This window comes from Panthera uncia, assembly GCF_023721935.1.
Source record: "Panthera uncia isolate 11264 chromosome D3 unlocalized genomic scaffold, Puncia_PCG_1.0 HiC_scaffold_8, whole genome shotgun sequence".
NCBI classification, from domain to species: Eukaryota; Metazoa; Chordata; class Mammalia; order Carnivora; family Felidae; genus Panthera; species Panthera uncia.
This window is the reverse complement of record NW_026057586.1, coordinates 16646007-16664197: the sequence shown is the minus strand read 5'-3', so window position 1 is coordinate 16664197 and position 18191 is coordinate 16646007. Positions and strand designations below refer to the sequence as shown.

The window sequence follows — 18191 nt, the reverse complement described above, 5'->3', positions numbered from 1 at the left end:
CAGAGAAGAGGTGGGCCGCAGAGCGGGCAGGAGGGGGTGTCCCTCTGGCTTGGACTTTTGGCCAGCTGCAAACGAGGGGATTTAACGTGGCTCAGATTTAGGCAGATGGGAGCGGGAGGGGAAGAGCACGGCCTGCGGGTCAGCCGTGTGACGAAGGTGAGTGTGCGGGAAAGCTCGGCTCCCAGACCAGCTGGGCTTCTAGCAGCTCTCCATCCCAGCCTCAGGAGAGGCAAAGTCCTGACCTTTTCTCTGCCTCGCCCCCTGCCCCCTGTCCACACCACCTGGTCACGGCTGCAGCCCCCTGGCCTCCCTTCTGTCCCCCAGGCTGCCTCCCGCCTCGGCTCCCCCGCCCGCCTGGACGCCTGTCCTCACCGCAGCGGGCCGCTGTGCAAACGTCGCCCACACCGAGGCCACCTCTGACCGTGCCTTGCAACCTCACAACCCCGCCCCCTCTGCTTCCCACCCCCATCCCATGCCCCGCTTTGCTTTCCTGGGGCCGCTGCGGGAGCCCCCGAATCCCGAAGCTCAACACCGCTTGTCCCAGCAGCTCTCGGGGCCTGGGAGAACTGGTGGCTTGTCACCCGCGGGGCAGAGCGATTCTCACGCGTGTCGTCCACGTTCTCTTCCCTCCAAGGTTCCCAGTCCCAAGCGCAAGTTGGAAGAACCCGTGCTGGAGTTCAGACCGCCCAGAGGGGCGATCACCCAGCCGCTGAAGAAGCTGAAGATCAACGTGTTCAAGGTTCACAAGTGTGCCGTGTGCGGCTTCACCACCGAAAACCTGCTGCAGTTCCACGAACACATCCCTCAGCACAAGTCAGACGGCTCCTCCTACCAGTGCCGCGAGTGCGGCCTCTGCTACACGTCGCACGTGTCGCTGTCCAGGCACCTGTTCATCGTGCACAAGCTGAAGGAGCCGCAGCCGGTGTCCAAGCAGAACGGGGCCGGGGAGGAGAACCAGCAGGAGAACAAGCCCAGCCGCGAGGACGAGGCGCCCGATGGCGCGCTGTCAGACCGGAAGTGCAAGGTGTGCGCAAAGACGTTCGAGACTGAAGCTGCCTTAAACGCCCACATGCGGACACACGGCATGGCCTTCATTAAATCCAAAAGAGTGAGTTCGGCCGAGAAATAGCCACAGACCTTCCCGTAAGGAGAATCCCTGTCCACATTGGAATAAAAGAGACATTTTTGTTACAAAAAGTTTGCAGTATAATAGAGTTAACAGTACTGTCTAGGCTGTTGCAATATATTCTCTTCCAGTGTACCTTCTCCACCTGGTCGTGTATATCCTCCTCGATAAGTATGAAAACAGTATTTGAGTTTCAAAGAGTTTGTATATATTTCAATGAATACCTTTTTATACTCTTTGTTACATGTTTGTATCGGTATTTAGTGAAAAAATGTTTTGAGGTTTTCTTTTCTCGGTCTTTGGTTTTTTTTGTTTGTTTGTTTGTTCCTTGGGTTTTGTTTTTTGTTTTTTGGTTTTTTTGGGGGTTAGACTTTTTCTTTTTGTACTGTTTCTTTAAACACAGAGTTCTTAGCAACAGGGGCAGTTCCTGAATTCAAATAAACCATTTTGTATGTTACAGATTTGAATGGGTTAACTAATTGCAGGCTAAGATAATGCCTTTTTTAGTCTTTTTAATTTTTAGAATTCACTATATAAATTGTAGGTATTGTGGGTCTCAAAAACACTAGGGACTTTTAAGTGTCTTAGCACTACCCTCAACGTGCCTGCTCTAAGCCGGCGAGTGCACCTGTCCCGTGCGACCGGTTGCACTCCGGCGTCTGGCATCTTCTTCCAGGCCACGCCCGACCGTGTTTCAAGCAGCCTGCAGGTAGCTTCCTTCCCAGGGATGGATCAAAACGTAGGCCAGGCCTCTACAGTAAAGCGCATGGATTATCCTCCGCTCCATTCTGGAACGGGGAAGAAGGGCGTTGCCGGGGGAAAACCAGGGGCTGGGGGTTTTTCTGGGCCGATCTGCAAGGCTGGCTGAAAGAACACAAGGAGATCAAGTCACCCAAGGGCTGGACTACTGTAACAGTGACACATATGTAGCTAGACCAGTAGATTTAGATAGTCGAGTTTTTGTCATGGAATTTATTAACTCCTACGAAGACACAACTAAAAATATCAAGTATTTCTCTGGCTCTTGACAGGAACAAAGAAAAAAACTCCCAGTTGACTTAACCCTTCTGAACCCTTTGCCGTCGAAAGAGCTGGCGTTTCCTGTTCTGGGGTGCTACTGCCAAACGTTCTGGTACTTGGAGTTGAGATGCACGACTCCACCTCTGACCTATCAATGCAGCAACCCGCGTGTCGCGATCGGCCGCTCGGTCACGCGCTGAGCCGCCCGGCCTCAGTTCGGTCATTTCAATAAGTCTCTTTAATATTAGTAGTTCCGCTTTATCAAAGCACAGCAGGGGTGGGCACTCCTCTGTCCCTTCCGTTTATAGTTCTCTGGGAGCGTTCCTATTTTTCAGTTTCCGTTTCTGTGTTTTCTTTGGCATTTTATACCTTGTATTTATCCCGGAACACGTTTTGTACTTTTTATTTTTACGAAAAAGGAATTCCGTTTTGTGTATATATAGGCACTTGCATGATACGCTGTAGTCAACGTCCGGTTCCTCAGAAGGTCTCGGCGCTGTCCGCTGTTACGCACTACATCCGTCATAACTGTATTCAACACATTTCGTATGTAAATAAACGTGGGACATTGGCCCTTGCGCTTCTGTGAGAGAGTCATTGATGGTGGGGCTCTGACATCTTCGTGAAGTTTAGGAAGCGAGTAGTCGCAGGGACAGGACTACGGGATGTTGCAGAACTCTTTCCCCCTCCGGAGAATGGCACGTGCGTTCTCGTTAGCGCTCAGCTCTTTGGTCGCTTTCGCGTTGACTGCCATCGATTTCGTGGGTATAACGCAAGGGCGTGATTAAGTATTCCCACGCTTGAAATTCAATTGCTGTTACTTGTTCTATTTATACTTGTATTGCTCTAAGGTGTATTCATAGCACTTTCATGTGTTTCTGCATTTGAACCTTGCAATAAACCTGTGCGGTGGGCCGCGCGGGTCTTAATGGTCTAGTTTTACAGTTGAGGAAGCTGAGCTCCGATTCCGTTCTTTGCCTGAGCCCTCACAGCTGGTAAGTGGCTTTGCGTATTAGAACCCAGACGCTCTTGCTCGCAATCTTAGCGCTCGCTCTCTGTGTTTATGTACATATTGACAAATATTCACTTACTGAACAATAAAAAGTATGTGCGAAACACGACACTAGAATTTTTGTTTGTGGCGCTATCTGGCTGTTATAAGAGAAACCGGAAGTCTCTCTACTCTTAAATCCCCCAGAAATGCTCGCTAATGTAAAGTTAGCATCTCTAAATGCCTAGCTGAGCATCCAAGAAGGTTTCGAAAAACGCCCTGAGATCCAAAAGGAAAAAGCAGTAGAGATCCAGGGTAGCCCAGCACACAGGGCTGTAGCCATGGGAGGGAGCCTGGTTGATGCACCTGGAGAGCGGCCTGGTGAGCTGGAGGACAGGTCGTGAAGAAATGGCCTGGGATACAGCACACAGGTAAGGAGGTGGAACGTACGGACGAGCTTCGAAGTCCAGAAGGACAAAATAACAAGACTCATAGGAGTTCCAGGAAGAGGGAGCAGAATTGGGAGGGGACTCTGTGGACAATTCTTAGCCATTAACGGAAGACGTGAGTACTTGGGGGTAACATGGTGTACATGCTGAACAGAAGCCCGCGGTGGGACTCGTGAGTTGCAGCCATTCTTCCTTGGCAGTAGACCTGGATAGGGCGATGGATGCGAGCATTTGGGAAACGGGGCGTATTCAGACCAAAGGCAGAAACTGGGGCATGCTCTGTGAATTCTTAGGAAGCCCGTCTCCTCTCTTGGGTGGGGAGGTGGAGCTGAGGCTTACAGGATAGGCTCAGGCCAACTTATAAAGAGCCTTGAATGATAGATTGAGGGGTTTGTACTCAGATAACGGATATTTGGACAGGGGAGTGGTATAACCAGACTGGCCGGTGGCCGTGTTTAGGATGGATGGTGGAGGGGTGTTTCAACCACGATAGGTTAGATCATGCTGTGGTTACAACCCTAACTCTCAATGTCTTAAAACAGCAAGTCTTGGGGCGCCTGGGTGGCTCAGTCGGTTAAGCGTCCGACTTCGGCTCAGGTCACGATCTCACAGTTTCTGAGTTCGAGCCCCGTATCAGGCTCTATGCTGACAGCTCGGAGCCTGGAGGCTGCTTCAAATTCTGTGTCTCCCTCTCTGTCTGCTCCTCCCCCGCTCATGCTCTGGCTCTCTCCTTCAAAAATAAATAAAAACATTAAAGAAAATTTAAAACAGCAAGGCTGATTTCTTGGTCACCTTGGATGTTTGTTGTGGGTTGACTGGAGACATTGCTCCAAATCTTGTCCCCTTATCCCTCTGTCACAAAAGTTGCTGGTTCCTGTGGCAAAGGGAACGTGCAATGAAATGCTGTGGCCCAGAAGTGATAGGTGTTATTCTTCACAGCTCATTGGCCGAAACCAGTCACGTGTTCCCACCTCCTCACAAGGAGGCTGGGAGTACCATCCTACCAAGCCCCCAGAAGAGGAGGCTGCACATATTTGGGCAGCATAAATGGCCATCAAGGACCAACGTTTAAATCGGTATAGGCATAGTGTCGACCCAGCCATCGTCATGAGGACTCAGCCCAGGGTGGGAAGGTTGGCCTGGAAAGGAGCTGTGCTTATAGGTGGCATTTCAGAAGTGGTACCAAGAGAGGATTCCGTGCCGTGGAACACAAAAGAGGGAACCAGACTTCTTTCTTTTGAGGTTTAGATTACTTAAATAGAAATACGGGAGTCAAAACGACAGCTGGTTATGGGAAAGTTTGCACTCTAGATATACACACAAGGTATGTTTTTGTTGGACGATTTTATTTTATCAGTAATTGAGTAACAGTAATGCATAAAGAAGAATGCCAACAAGGTGATGAAGACTAATAAAGTGAAAGGAAGACATCTGCTCAGACTTCCTGGCGTAGACCACTTCTTCCTCCTAAACACATTCTCTGCCAATTCTTGGCTTCTGCTCCAGGAAGTATTCCAAAGAACAACTGTTCCGCCCCGAAGCTCCGGTGGGCGCTTCTCCAGGTCAGAGGGCTAGTGAGTGCTGTCCCAGGGTCTTTGACCAACAGGGAAATTTACTGTTGGAAACGCTGGCCAAGGTAAATATATTATTTCATGTTACTATATTCATCATGCTGTGAGCACTGGTCTTTTGTTTTAGAGAGAGAGAGCGGGGGTCTAGAGGGGCAGAGGGAGAGAGAGAATCCCAAGCAGACTCCACACGCTGCGAGGAGCCCGAGGTGGAGGTCCATCCCACGACCCTGGGATCATGACCTGAACCCAAACCAAGAGTTGAATACTCAACCGACTGAGCCACCCAGGCACCTTTTTTTTTTTTTTTTAAGAAGCCCAAGCAGGAGGGGGGGGGGGGGGGGGGGGGGGGAAGAAAATACAGTTGGAGAACTTCGTAAAATAAAATATGACTTATTGGAACCATTGAACTATCCAAAGAATGGTCTGAAGATAAAGAGGGATGTGCTAACTGTGGAATGCTGCTTGTACCATTTATAAATGTTACACCAAAACACGCTCCCCTTGGGAATCAGAAGCCGTCAGGGTCCCATATTGGAGCTCTTCATTCTAAGTGTACATTTTCTAAATAAGGAACCTGGAGTTTGTTACCTTAAAAACTTGGCTCCTAATCTGCCCGATTCATTCTTTGCTTAAATGGACCCTTGAATCTCCTTGTGTACCTCGAGTTTCTTTTTGCAGTTCTGAACCTCCTATCCCTGCAGAGTTCATTGTCAACTTTTGGGATAGGACAGTGTGCACTTAGATCTTGGCAAAGAGCCTCTCTTTCTTCGCCAGAAGCTTCTGGACTAGCCAGTTGTATTTCCATTGTCACCGTCGCCCCCAAACCTCCTATTTTGAATAGTCCAGCCTTGGTCCACACGATTTGGCCAAGAGGCTGAATCTGAAACTTGGCTACTGTTAGTTTTCCCTATAAAACAGAACATTCTCTTTTCACATCTGTTTCTCCCTCCTACTGTCCTGGGAGATTTTGATGAACATTTTAGTAGACTCAGTACAGTGGATGATAAAGCTGTCCTTAGCCTATGTTTTTCTGGGGGTTTGCTCATTTCTATTCCCTATCTTTATTGGAAAGGTAGATCTGGGAGTGCCCAGCATTAGATCCTTTATGAGTTAGGCTCTTAGCAGGACACAAATAGCACAGTAAGAAAGGTTTAAGTTCAAAGAAATTAAGGAAGGGATTATCACAGAAGGTGGGGCCTGGAGGCACCCCGGGACTTAGCAATGGTGGGGAGCCCTTACCGGCCCCAGGCCTGCCGAGCAGGGCCGGGCCTAAGAGCCACGGTGAAGCGAGGAGGGTGTGGGATGGAAATTATAGGGAAGCTCGTTGCCACCCACTCAGAGATTTCCTGCCATCACCTCCCACTGGCCAAAGCCAGTCTAGGAGACAAGCCCCGGTCATCCGGAATATCAGTGTGCTGGGCACAGAGCAGGACAGAGAAGGATGCACGATGGATCTGGGGTACGGGAACATTATAACGATCAGGCGCCTAGCACAAGCTTTCAGAAACGCACGCTTTGTACTTGTTTCATTGCCTACACGCATTTTGTCCCCTTAGAGAGGCTGGCTGTTCGCTGCAGCAGGGCACTTTGGATTCCACATTTACTTTTTCTTTCTAATTACTTCTCCAGGTTTATCCTGGAATTATACCCTTTCCTTCGTGGTTATTTTTGCCTAAGGAAACAGAATAGCGTTTCCCAGAACATATTCTTTGCTACCTTCCAAATTCAATTTACGCGGTTAGTTCTGACTCCTAAAACAGCACCGTTTATAATGTGTCACGGTATTTAAAGCAACTGATTATTCAATTTGCTTTGCTATTTTATCACAAGCTGCTTATTCTGGAGCTCTTCTTATAGTTAGGATCGTAAATTATACTACCATAGCAGTTCTGTTTCTAAACACAGTCTGTCGCAAGACGACGTACTCCTCTAGGGGAGCTCTATAATTCCAGTCCACTGTATCACACCTCCAACTCGGTTCCAGAAAGTGTGGGGTTAGTCCAAGAGTAACGTTCTGACCTTCAGGTCAGGTTAAGCCAAGTTTAATTCGATTGGGTGTTTCTGGATAATAAACATCAATTGTTTTCTCTTTTTTTTTTTTTCCTTAAGAACAGGGCAAACACAGATCTGCTGGCTGGAGAGGGTGGCCTGATACTGACAAGTCAGGAGGAAGCGGAACCACATATGACAAAGGGAATGACCCTACCTTGGAAAGGGTGGAAGATGGGTCTCTAAGTCGGGATAATGGGCATTTATCTTGGCTTTGCCGGTTTGCCATCTGACCTCTTTCCAGGGTGGGGGAGGCTGCCGTGGCTCGGGTCTCAGCCAGAGATGGGTCTTCGCTCCTTACTCTGGAAGCCTGAAGGTCCCCCTCCCTGGCCCCCCAGCAGCCAAACGGCAGGCACAGAATGGCCGCTACTTGGCCAAAACGACGCTTCTGCTTTGACTATTGGGTCAAAGTCGCCAAGAAGCAGGGACACGTGCCACGTAGTCATTCTGGTGGCATGGTGACAGTGACATTCCTCGGCATCTCTTCTTAGCGGGGAGCTGGTCTGCCTTCAAGGAGCCGCTGACTTGTTTGGGATCCGGGCAGTGCTGTCATCACGGTGGGACATTTTCAAAGCCCGGGCTCTCGCTTCCCTCTGAATAAGACACCGTCGAAGCAACATGACAATATCAGTTGTATTAGAAGAGACTTGGCCAAGGTGAACAGAAGGGTGTGCGTGTCGATAGCCGTGAGACCCCAGCAGACCTTCCCTCCCCACATTTCTGTCACCTCACCAGCCTCGTGTCCTGCCTCATTTCCCTTGCCCCCCAGTTCCTGTGGTGCCCTGTTAGCATGCCTTTCCCAGGGCCTGCCACTGGCTGTTCCCTCTGCTTGGCATGCCCTTCCCTTGGTTATTATTTCCACGAGGACCTTTTCCTTTCTCTCTGGTTTGTTCAAAAGTCACTTCCTCAGAGAGCCTTTCCAGGTCACCTTGCTATGACCCAACAGCGCACACCCACTGGCCTCTCTCCCCTTCTTTTTCTTTTTTAATTTATTTTTAAATTTTTTAACGTTTATTTTTTAAGGAGGGAGAGACAGCACAAGCGGGGAAGGGCAGAGAGAGAGAGGGAGACACAGAATCCAAAACGGGCTCCAGGCTCCGAGCTGTCAGCCCAGAGCCCGACATGGGGCTCGAACCCACAGACCGTGAGATCGTGACCTGAGCCAACATCGGATACTTAACCGACTGAGCCACCCCGGGGCCCCTCTCTCTGCTTCTTTACCCAGCGGTATCTCTCCTCCCGGCACTTATCACCCCTGACATCACATCTTACTTGTCAACTGTCTGTCGTCCTCTGGAGGTTTTGCGCGAACCCTGCCTGCTTTGTAATCTGTGGCTACGTATCCTTTCCTCAGAAGAGGCGTTTTCCATTTTGCAGCCTGAGAGCAGCAGGCACCGGTTCTGTTTTCTCCATCAGGTTGATCCTTATTCTTGTCGGCAAAGACAAATCCTCGTTTTCTCAAAGCCAGTGCCAGATGAAGGCGGCCGAATGCCCTTTCCCGGAGAACTAGTTACTTGAACGAGATGACGGTGGCATTAATGGTGTCATCAGCTGATTGCCACGGTCGCAGGAAAGGATAAAGACCTGCTTTCAGGAAGGGAAGGCATTCTTTCTGTTCAGGTTCCATGTTTACGCCCAACACATCGCCTTGCGTGAAACAGGTGCCTACAAGGTCATCCGAAAACAACCACATCCCCTGGAGCCTCGATCAGTCATAATTTTATTTCTCAGAGATTGGGACAGACATTAGAAGAGTCCTGAGCTATTACCCACAAGTAAGAGCCTCTTTTTCCTTTTTACATACGTGGGATTTTAAGATCTTTTTTTTTTTTTTAATGTTTATATTTTGAGAGAGAGAACGTGCAAGCAGGGCAGGAGGGGGTGCCGAGACAGAGGGGGACAGAGGATCTGAAGCAGGTTTTGCGCCAACAGCAGACAATCTGATGTGGGACTCGAACTTATGAACCGCGAGATCGTGACCTGAGCTGAAGTCAGAGGCTCAAATGACTGAGCCATCCAGGTGCCCCTTAAAGTCATTTCGGATGGTTTTTATTGTTAATGATTAAAATGTGGATGCGTGGGGGTGTCTAGGTGGCTTAATCGGTTAAGCTTCTGGCTTCGACTCAGGTTACGATCTCACAGTTTGTGGATTCAAGCCCTGCATTGGGCTCTCTGCTGTCAGCGCAGAATCCGCTTCAGGTCCTCTGTCTCCCTCTCTCTCTGCTCCTCCTCTGCTTTCTCACTCTCTCTTCCAAAAATAAACATTTAAAAAAATGTGGACGTGGGTTCTGCTCATTATATTTCCCCCAGTTGATGAAAGCTGGAGTATTTAACACACTCCGAAGAGCAGAACCGCTCCTAGTTTGAGTGACTAGACCATGGACAACAAGGTGGAAATCAATTCTGGTGTCAGAGATTTTCCTGTTTAGTCATTCTTTTTATTATTATCATTATTATTACATTTATTTATTTTTGAGAGACAGAGTGAGACAGAGCGTGAGCAGGGGGAGGGGCAGAGAGAGAGGGAGACACAGACTCGGAAGCAGGCTCCAGGCTCTGGGCTGTCAGCACAGAGCCCGACGCGGGGCTCGAACCCACGAACCATAAGATCATGACCCGAGCCGAAGTCGGACGCTTAACCGACTGAGCCACCCAGGCGCCCCTCTGTTTATTCATTCTTAAATTTCCAAATGACCTAAACCTCTAGTGTCATCCAGCCTCCTCCACCACCCTTATTTTGAAATGTAGGAAGATAGTTAAGTGTGGGAGATACGTTTGGAACGGAGAGCTTTAATAACTACTAACTCACATTATTCGTGACTCAGGGCCTCGCATTTAATCCTAGAAAACAACTGTTTGAGCCATGATTTTACAACTTCACAGATGGGGAAACTGAAGCAGTTAATCCCTGACCCCTTGTTTCTGGTGCCAGATTAGGTCCCCTTTTTAAGTAGAAGTTGCTGTTCTGTGTCACTCCGGGTTGGCTGTTATCTGTCATTTATTTTGCATTGAACTTTCTACTTCAATTTAAGAACAACTTCAGACGTGCGTAGTAACAAACCAACGCCTTGACGGCAGACAATAATTTTGAAGGAAGACTCGGAAGGTTTCAAGGTCAGAGAAGACCTTCAAGGTCAGAGATGACCTTCAAGGTCATTGGTATAAGCCCCATGGGATGCTGGACCTCTTCTCTAACACCCTCATCCGGGGTTCATCCAGTACTTGACCGTTTCCAAGGTTGGAGACCATCTATACTGTAGAAAAGAGCCCCGTTCATCTTTGGAGAGGTTGGTCTACTAGAAAGTTCTTTTTTATTGTCTTAAGACTGTCCCTTGGTAATGTGATCTGTTTTTTCAAGAAACAAATTTTTAAAAAGATTTTATTTTAAAGTGTATTTATTTTGAGAGAGAAAAAGCATGCTCATGAGTCAGGGAGGGGCAGAGAGAGAGAGAGAGAGGGAGAGAGAGAATCCCAAACAGGCTCCTTGGTATCAGCACAGAGCCTGACACGGGCTCACGGGGCTTGAACCCACAAACCGTGAGATCATGACCTGGACTGAAATCAAGAGCCAGCCGCTTAACCGACTGAGCCACCCAGGAGCCCCTCTCCTAGTACTTTAAATGTATTATTTAAATCTCAAAATACCTCCAAGAGGTCAGGACCATTATCCCAAGTTTCCAGATGAGGTAACTGGGCAGAGAGACTGCTGGGGTCACCCAGTAGGTAAGGGTCAACTTTGCTCTCGGCTAGCGTGTAAATCGCCTCTCGGAAAAGCATGAAAAGGGCAGAGTGGCTGCCCTCATGGAGCTTCCAGGCTGGAGGAGAGAGAGACACGGAGGTCAGCAGTCCTCAGCGTGGGGAGGTGAGGAGAGTCTGGAGAGACCCTGATGGAACACAGAGAACAGGCACCTCCCCTCACCTGAGGGAAAGCCCAGGAGGATGGACTAGAAGAACCTACTCGGTGGGAAGGTAATGCCTAAGAGGAGCTGGGCTTGGAGTCGGGCACCGGGGACAGGGCACAGCATCGAGCGCAGGAACGTACGTAAGGACGGGCGCTCCGGTCCGAATGTTTGTGTCCACCCCCAAACCCGTATGTTGAAATCCTAAGCCCCAGAGATGATGGTGCTTGGGAGCTGGGCTTTCTGGAGGTGATTGAGGATGGAGCCTTCACGAATGGAATTCGCATCTTTATAGAAGAGATGCGAGGGCGCAGGGAGAAGGCTCTGGGGGCGACCGCCCTGGAAGGGGCCTTCGCTGGAATGCGACCACGTTGGGGTCTCGATCTTGGACTTCCCAGCCTGCGGAAGGGTGAGATTTCTGTCGTTCACCCAGTCCGTGGTGTTTTGTTACAGCAGCTCCAGTGGACTCAGACGAAGGGTAGAGCTCTGAGATGCTAGAGGCTTCCGTGGGGCCACTGAGCAGGAAGTACAAGCAAGTCACAGGCACCCACAGGTGTGAAATGAGGTTTGCTTCACGTTTGAAATGCAGTTCGGGAGATTACTATCTAAAGAAAGGCTCTCCGGAAAGAGGATATCTACACCACGAGAAATCCAGGGCCACGCATTTGACGTGTTCTTCAAGTAGGTGAGTAGGGCTACCGTGGTCTCCTGTCGGCATAGCGTCCTTCCCAGGATGTGTGCTCTAAGCCCCCACATGAGGGTGCAGGAACTTATTCGTCCCCCTGTAACGCCGGCTCTTTCCGCGGGGGAGGTCATCACTCCCCCTCTCACATCGCTTTCAAGTCCGGCAGACCCATCCCCGGACACATAGGGTGTCCAGACCATCACGAGGAAGCCCTTCCTGGCTTCTGATTGATCCGAGTGTTTTATAGGTTGGGTTCACCATCGTTCTTGGAAAAAAACCACATACCGCCACTTAACATCCTCAGTAAATTTTTTAAACCCAGAGAAACACACAAGACCATCTAGCCAGGGAATATCTAGCATATCCGTGATAGCTGGCAATGTTAATCTGCGTAGCTAAAGGAAGCCAGGTGCTCAGCGGCCCCCAGTGCGAGTTTAGTGAACAATAACAAGTTGTGTATAAATTGGTTTCCATGGTTTGCTCATCTCCGCTGCTTTGCAGGTGGCTGAGGACACACAACTTGTCTCTGCGTGTTAAGGACGGAGCAATGTCACATTTCCCCCCCAACATATTATAGACGAGTGTTTCATAAATACAAGCCTCCTTGTCTAAGAGGGGAGTTTTATCCTGACAGGTTAAGGGACAATGATGGTCCTGACTTTGTTCTTTTGTTTTCTGTCTTTTCAACTGCAATTACCTTTTGCGCTTCCCGCAGGAAACGTTTCTCTCAAATGCATGCAAGACACTGATGAGTTCCTTTCCGACTTGAATTCAGTGGAGCCCAAAGAATACGCTCTGAGAAGTAAGTAGGTTTTTCTGTCGTGTTGGGTAGGTGAACACACAGGGCAATCTGAGGTTTGTGCGGGGAGGAATCTAGAAAACCTCTTGATAATTAAAAACAGAACCAAATAGGGAGGACAGGACGAGCCTCAATTTACAGATCGCTCCAGGAATCAAGGAGGGAGGAGGAATTTTTATTGCACAAGGCCATAGAGGAAGTGGTATTTAATTCTAGCCAGAAGGGATCTCATGAGGACCAGCTTCTTAGTAAGATGAGAATTGTTTAGAAGTTGTAAGATGCTATGCTGTCACCATTACTGAAGTTGGTAGCGTTTTACTGTCACAGGAGATAACTTTATTTCTTTTTCTAGATGTTGAGTCTGGTTTTGATAATGAATTACTTCATTACAGTATTTAGGGAACAAGTTGGACCCATTATGTACTTGACGATAAATTTTGCGGAGTGTGTTGGTGAAGGCACTGGCCCGAGCTGGAAAAAGCTTGACTATAGCCAAGCTGCTTTGCATGTGATACGGACAGACTTCAGGCTGCCATGATTTATTGTCTGTTAGTTTCCCAAAATTACTCTCACAGTTAAGGGACCCATTACCCTCCCGCCAGAAAGGGGCAGGAAATCAGATTCTTTCTCACTGGGGTAACCTCTCCTAGAGAATGATTCATTTGTGATGCTGATGGAAACCACTAACAAGAAGAAAAGTTAAAAACTCACTCTTTCCAAAGCCAGAAAAACTACCATGGCAATTTCCATTTCCCTTTGAACGCATGACTAATTTATTTGGTATTGGAAAACAGTAGCAAATACACATCATAAAGATAAACAAAAGTTTTGATCTAATACTGGGCAATTCAAAATAGCACCCGATCGGAAGCGATTGGCATTTTACACTGGATTGTGTGTCCCGATATCTAAGGAGACGTTGGAAAAAATATCAGTCCAGCTAATTCAATGGCCATCTTCAAATCCCCTTTTGGAATTGATTATGTTTTGCTCCCACACTTGCTGAAATCGACAGGGAACATTCTGACCAACCCGGGCCAAGTCCGCCGGCCAAGAAAATCCAGAAGGCACAGACAGGGACTGGCTGAGATTACTGGTGATGAGGTGATGGCATGTGGCGTCATCATTAATCACAGCCTCGTTAACCCTTTATTTGCCTTGGAAGTCACTCTGGTCACGTATCAACAATGTTCTGTCCGTAGGGGTCTGAAAATTGAAAATCTTTTTTTTTTTTTTTAGGTAAAATAAGTTTCCCTGAGGGATGCCCGCTGGCTCAGTTAAAAGAGCATGAGACTCTTGATCTCAGGGTCGTGAGTTTGAGCCCCAAGTTGTGTGTAGAGATTACTAAGAAATAAATAAATAAGTAAATAAATAAATAAATAAACTTAAAAAAAAAAAAGTCTCCCAAAGGTGAATGGCCCAAGAAAGAATCAAATGATTTATATAAATGGGATAGATAATAGATAACCACGCCTTAATTTAATAGACGGATGCTACCTGCAGTTGTTTTAACTGATTTTCGTTGTAACGCACACAGAAAACACTGGATGTCGTGGCTTTGACCTTTTGCCCGACAGTTCTGGGCACCGGTTGTGGTTCGGGCCTTCCTTCTCAGCATGGTTTTCCTGACAGTCATGTGGATGGAAAAATGATGAGTCAATACTTAGAGAGCACTTTTCCATGGAGGACGGTTCCCAGCCTGGGCGAGGGATGTCTTACTGAGTCCGGGCGGCCCCGGCCGTGAGCAGGGCGTTGCCTCTGTCTCATAAATGAGAAAACTGAGCCACAGAGACGTAACGTATCTTGCCCAAAGTAAGTGGTAGAGATAGAATTTGAGCCCGCGTTATCCGATGCCCAAGCTTGTGCTTTCAATCACTGCCTAAGATAAGCAATGAGAGAGACAAGAAAAAAAAAATAGTGAAAAAGAATGAAAGTTGTAGAATGTATGCGGTATGAAAAGGTGTCGAACATGCCGGTTAAGGTGCTGTGTTGCTCGGGGAGACAGGTGTATGTAGGGCAGTGGAAAGGGATAGGGAAGAACGATAATCTCCAAATTGAGTTGGACGTTGCCTCGGAGTGGGAGCCGGTCCGGCCGGGGATGCGACTGGCCTCCCGTCAGATTTCAAATGGGTCACGGTTCACTCTGCAAGCTGGGCAGTGGGAATACTGGTGTTTTTTATTTTCTTTACGCCCTTTGAACGTATTAAATGTCACATAGTAATGTTTTAAGTCCCCCTCCCCAACCCAAAGCATGGAGATGACAGTGGCAGGATCTCGGAAAAATGGGCGGGGGTCTGAGGAGTAAAGTGGGGGAGAGAGGGTTCACGAAACTCTCGGGCAGGGATGTTGATCTTGTAGAGGGGAGCCGGAGCCGTTCCTGGTCCGAGCAGGGGAGAGGCTGATGTTAGAGCCGGATGCAGAGGGAAGGATGCATTGAAGGGTGTGGATGCACCGTCACGTCATGACCTGAGCCGAAATCAAGAGTTGGATGCTTCACAGACCCTTGGTTTCGGCTCAGGTCACGATCTCATGGTTCGTGGGGTCGAGCTTCGCATCGGGCTTGCACTGACAGCACGGAGCCTGCTTGGGATTCTCTCTCACCTCTCTCTCTGTCCCGCCCCCGCGCACGCTCTCTCCGTGTCTCTCAAAATAAATAAATAAACTTAAAAAAGAAAAAAGAGTTGCGTGTTTAACCGACGGAGCACCCAGGCCCCGCCCTCGTCTTGTTTTTAAACCCACTGCCTGCGTTCATTCCCATACAGACACCGCACCCGAAGAGATCGCTGGCCTCCTCCTCCGGGTTAATCGGTTTTTTCCTCTCAGTTGTCTTTCTCCTCGAGCACTAGGGCATTATCTGCCTTCCTCCTTAAATGCATCTGTTTCTAATTCCGAGACGGTCCCCTGTCTGGGATGCCCTACCTCTACGGTGATCACTCCCCTCTCTCTTCCCCTTTCTCTCTCTACCTGACCACGTGCATCTTTCCATTTGTGCCTTCCCTCATCGTACTTTGGGGGTACATGAGGCACATTTTAGAGACAGGCCGTTGGCCCACAGACATTGTGCTAAGCTGGCGGTCCTGACATCTGAGCTCTCATCTGTGGAGGCCAGTAACCAGCCGTGTGCTTAGTCTCGCCCAAGCGACGTTACTTTGCTATTTTTTTTCACGGTTTATTTATTTTTGAGAGAGAGGAGGGGAAGGGGGAGAGGGAGAGGGGCAGAGAGAGAGGGGGACAGAGGATCTAAAGCAGGCTCTGCGCTGACAGCAGAAAGCCTGATGCGGACTGGGACCCATGAACCAAGCGCTCACGACCTTGAGTTGAAGTCGGACGCTCAACCCACTGAACCACCCAGGCGCCCCCCACTGTGCCAGACTAGACTGTCCTCACCTGTGACATGGAGAGGCTGTGTGTCCCAAACTCTGGCAATCGGCAGCAGCTTTAAAAATGTTTTGATTCCCACCCCCAGTCTGCACTGGCTTCCAAGAGCCATTTGTGAAATTTTCGAGCAGGTTGTCAGACGCGGTTACTTTTAAGGGTTGAATCACTTCAGGTGCCAAGTAAATGAATTACGTCAAGAACAAAAGTAACGCGTACTCAAAGTTCACCGCTTCCTGATTGCCTTACTACACTTCACAATTATCCTCGCTCTTGAAGATGCTTGCACCTGCTGTGCTCATGTGGCGGGAACGCGCTGCTACGCTAAGGCCCATCGTCTGCCAAACTCACGTTCGGGAGCTTCAGGCTGGGGGCTAGTCAACTGTGGCTGAAGTATATTCACTCCAGAAGTTGGCAGACTTGTCCAGAAGTCAAGTCAGGGCTTGCTCTAGCGTTTTTGTTGACCATCTGGGCTTATGAAATTGATGGAGATAATGTCACAAGTGCACGTTCAACTTAAAAACGTGTCATGTCTGTGCCGTTAGGTTGTAAATAGCACTTGAAAACTGTCACCCGATGCAGCAAAAACACTGCTCACGTCATTGACAATGGAGTGAAGTTCTGACATACATCGTTCTGGTTTCACATCTGTATTACTCATTCGTGTGGACAAAAAGATCACCCAATATTCATGTCCGGACTACACTCATTGGTCAATGGAAACCACAGGTTGGCTACAGGTACTAGAGTTTGGCAAACATCAGTGAGAGTCAATGGGCTGTATGTGGAATTAATAATAAGGCGTATTGTTGATTTCATTGTTATTTGGACTTTATTTGGAATTATTGGAATTCCAATAATTTGGAGTTATTTGGTGTGTTATGGGCTGAACCCCCCAAATTCATGTGGTGAAGTCCTAACCCCAGTACTTTGTTTTTAAATGTGACTCTAGGGGAACCTGGGTGGCTCAGTCGGTTAAGCATCCCCCTCTCGATTTCAGCTCAGGTCATGATCTCACGGTCGGGGGATCAAGCCCTGCGTGGGGCTCTGTGCTGAAAGCGTGGAGCCTGCTTGGGATTCTCTCTCTCCCTCTCTGTCTGCCCCTCTCCGCCCACCTCTCAATAAGTAACTAAACTTTAGAATGTGACTCTATTTGGAGGTAGGTCTTTAAGGAGGCCATAGATGAGGTGAAATGAGGTGATGAGAGTGGGCTCTAATCCCATCTGACTGTTTCCCTTATGTAAAGAGGAGCTGAAAACACAGACCCCCCTCCCCCCCCCAGAAGGGCCAAGTGAAGATTTTAGGGAGAAGACAGCCCTCTACAAGTCAAGGTGAGAGACCTTAGAAGAAACCAACCCTGTGGAGACCTTGATCTTGAACTTCTGACTCCAGGACTGTGAGGAAATCCATTTCCATTGTTTAAGCCGCCTCACCTGTAGGACTTTGTCATGGCAGCCAGAGCAAATTAATACAGTGCGCCACACATCTTTTCTATCGGCATAACTTATAATAATCTCTCTATATGATATACAGACACATTCTCATTTGGGGTAGACAGCCCTTTATGAGACATCTACCACCGCTGCTGGAGCCCCTACCCCACTGCTAGCTGAGCCTCTAGGAGCTGGACCTAAGAATCTAAATTTCAAAGAAGCTTCTTGTGTGATTCTGATAGTTGTGATGACTGGCTGAAAATCGGGATGTCAATTTTACCGGTAATTACTGGCAAAAACTTAAGTCAGACAAGTTCCCAAAAGTAGACACCAAAACCAACGCCCCACCCCCACCCCCAGATTAGTTTGTGAGGGCTGCTGTAACGAAGTACCACAAACTGGGGGGCCTAGACAAGAGAAATTAATTTTCTCACAGTTCTGGAGGCTGCAAGTTCAGGATCAAGGTACTGGTAGGGTTGGTTTCCTCGGAGACTTCTGTCCTTGCCTGGCAGATGGCTGATGACACCTTCTCCCTGGTGTCACTCTGTGGGTCCAAATATCCTTTTATATGGACACCGACCGTGCAGAGCCTGACGTGGGGCTTGAACTCACGAACCTGGAGTTCGTGACTTGAGCTGGGACCAAGAGTCAGATGCTTAACCAGCTGAGCCACCCAGGCAGCCCTTAATCACTTTTTTTTTTTTTTTAACATTTATTTATTTTTGAGACAGAGACAGAGCATGAGCAGGGGAGGGGCAGAGAGAGAGGGAGACGCAGAATCCGAAACAGGCTCC

At 48.5% G+C, this 18191-nt stretch overlaps 1 protein-coding gene across 2 annotated transcripts in view; it reads left to right on the top strand.

The window, feature by feature from the left end:
* Positions 1 to 3267, top strand: part of ZNF532 (zinc finger protein 532) — a 110365-nt gene extending 107098 nt beyond the window's left edge. For both annotated transcript variants that reach the window (XM_049620269.1, XM_049620268.1), the window contains exon 10: positions 635 to 3267. In XM_049620269.1, the coding sequence (XP_049476226.1) occupies positions 635 to 1129 (495 nt within the window). In that variant the 3' untranslated portion in view covers positions 1130 to 3267. The remainder of the gene's footprint in view (positions 1 to 634) is intronic.
* The last annotated feature ends 14924 nt before the right edge of the window (positions 3268 to 18191 follow it).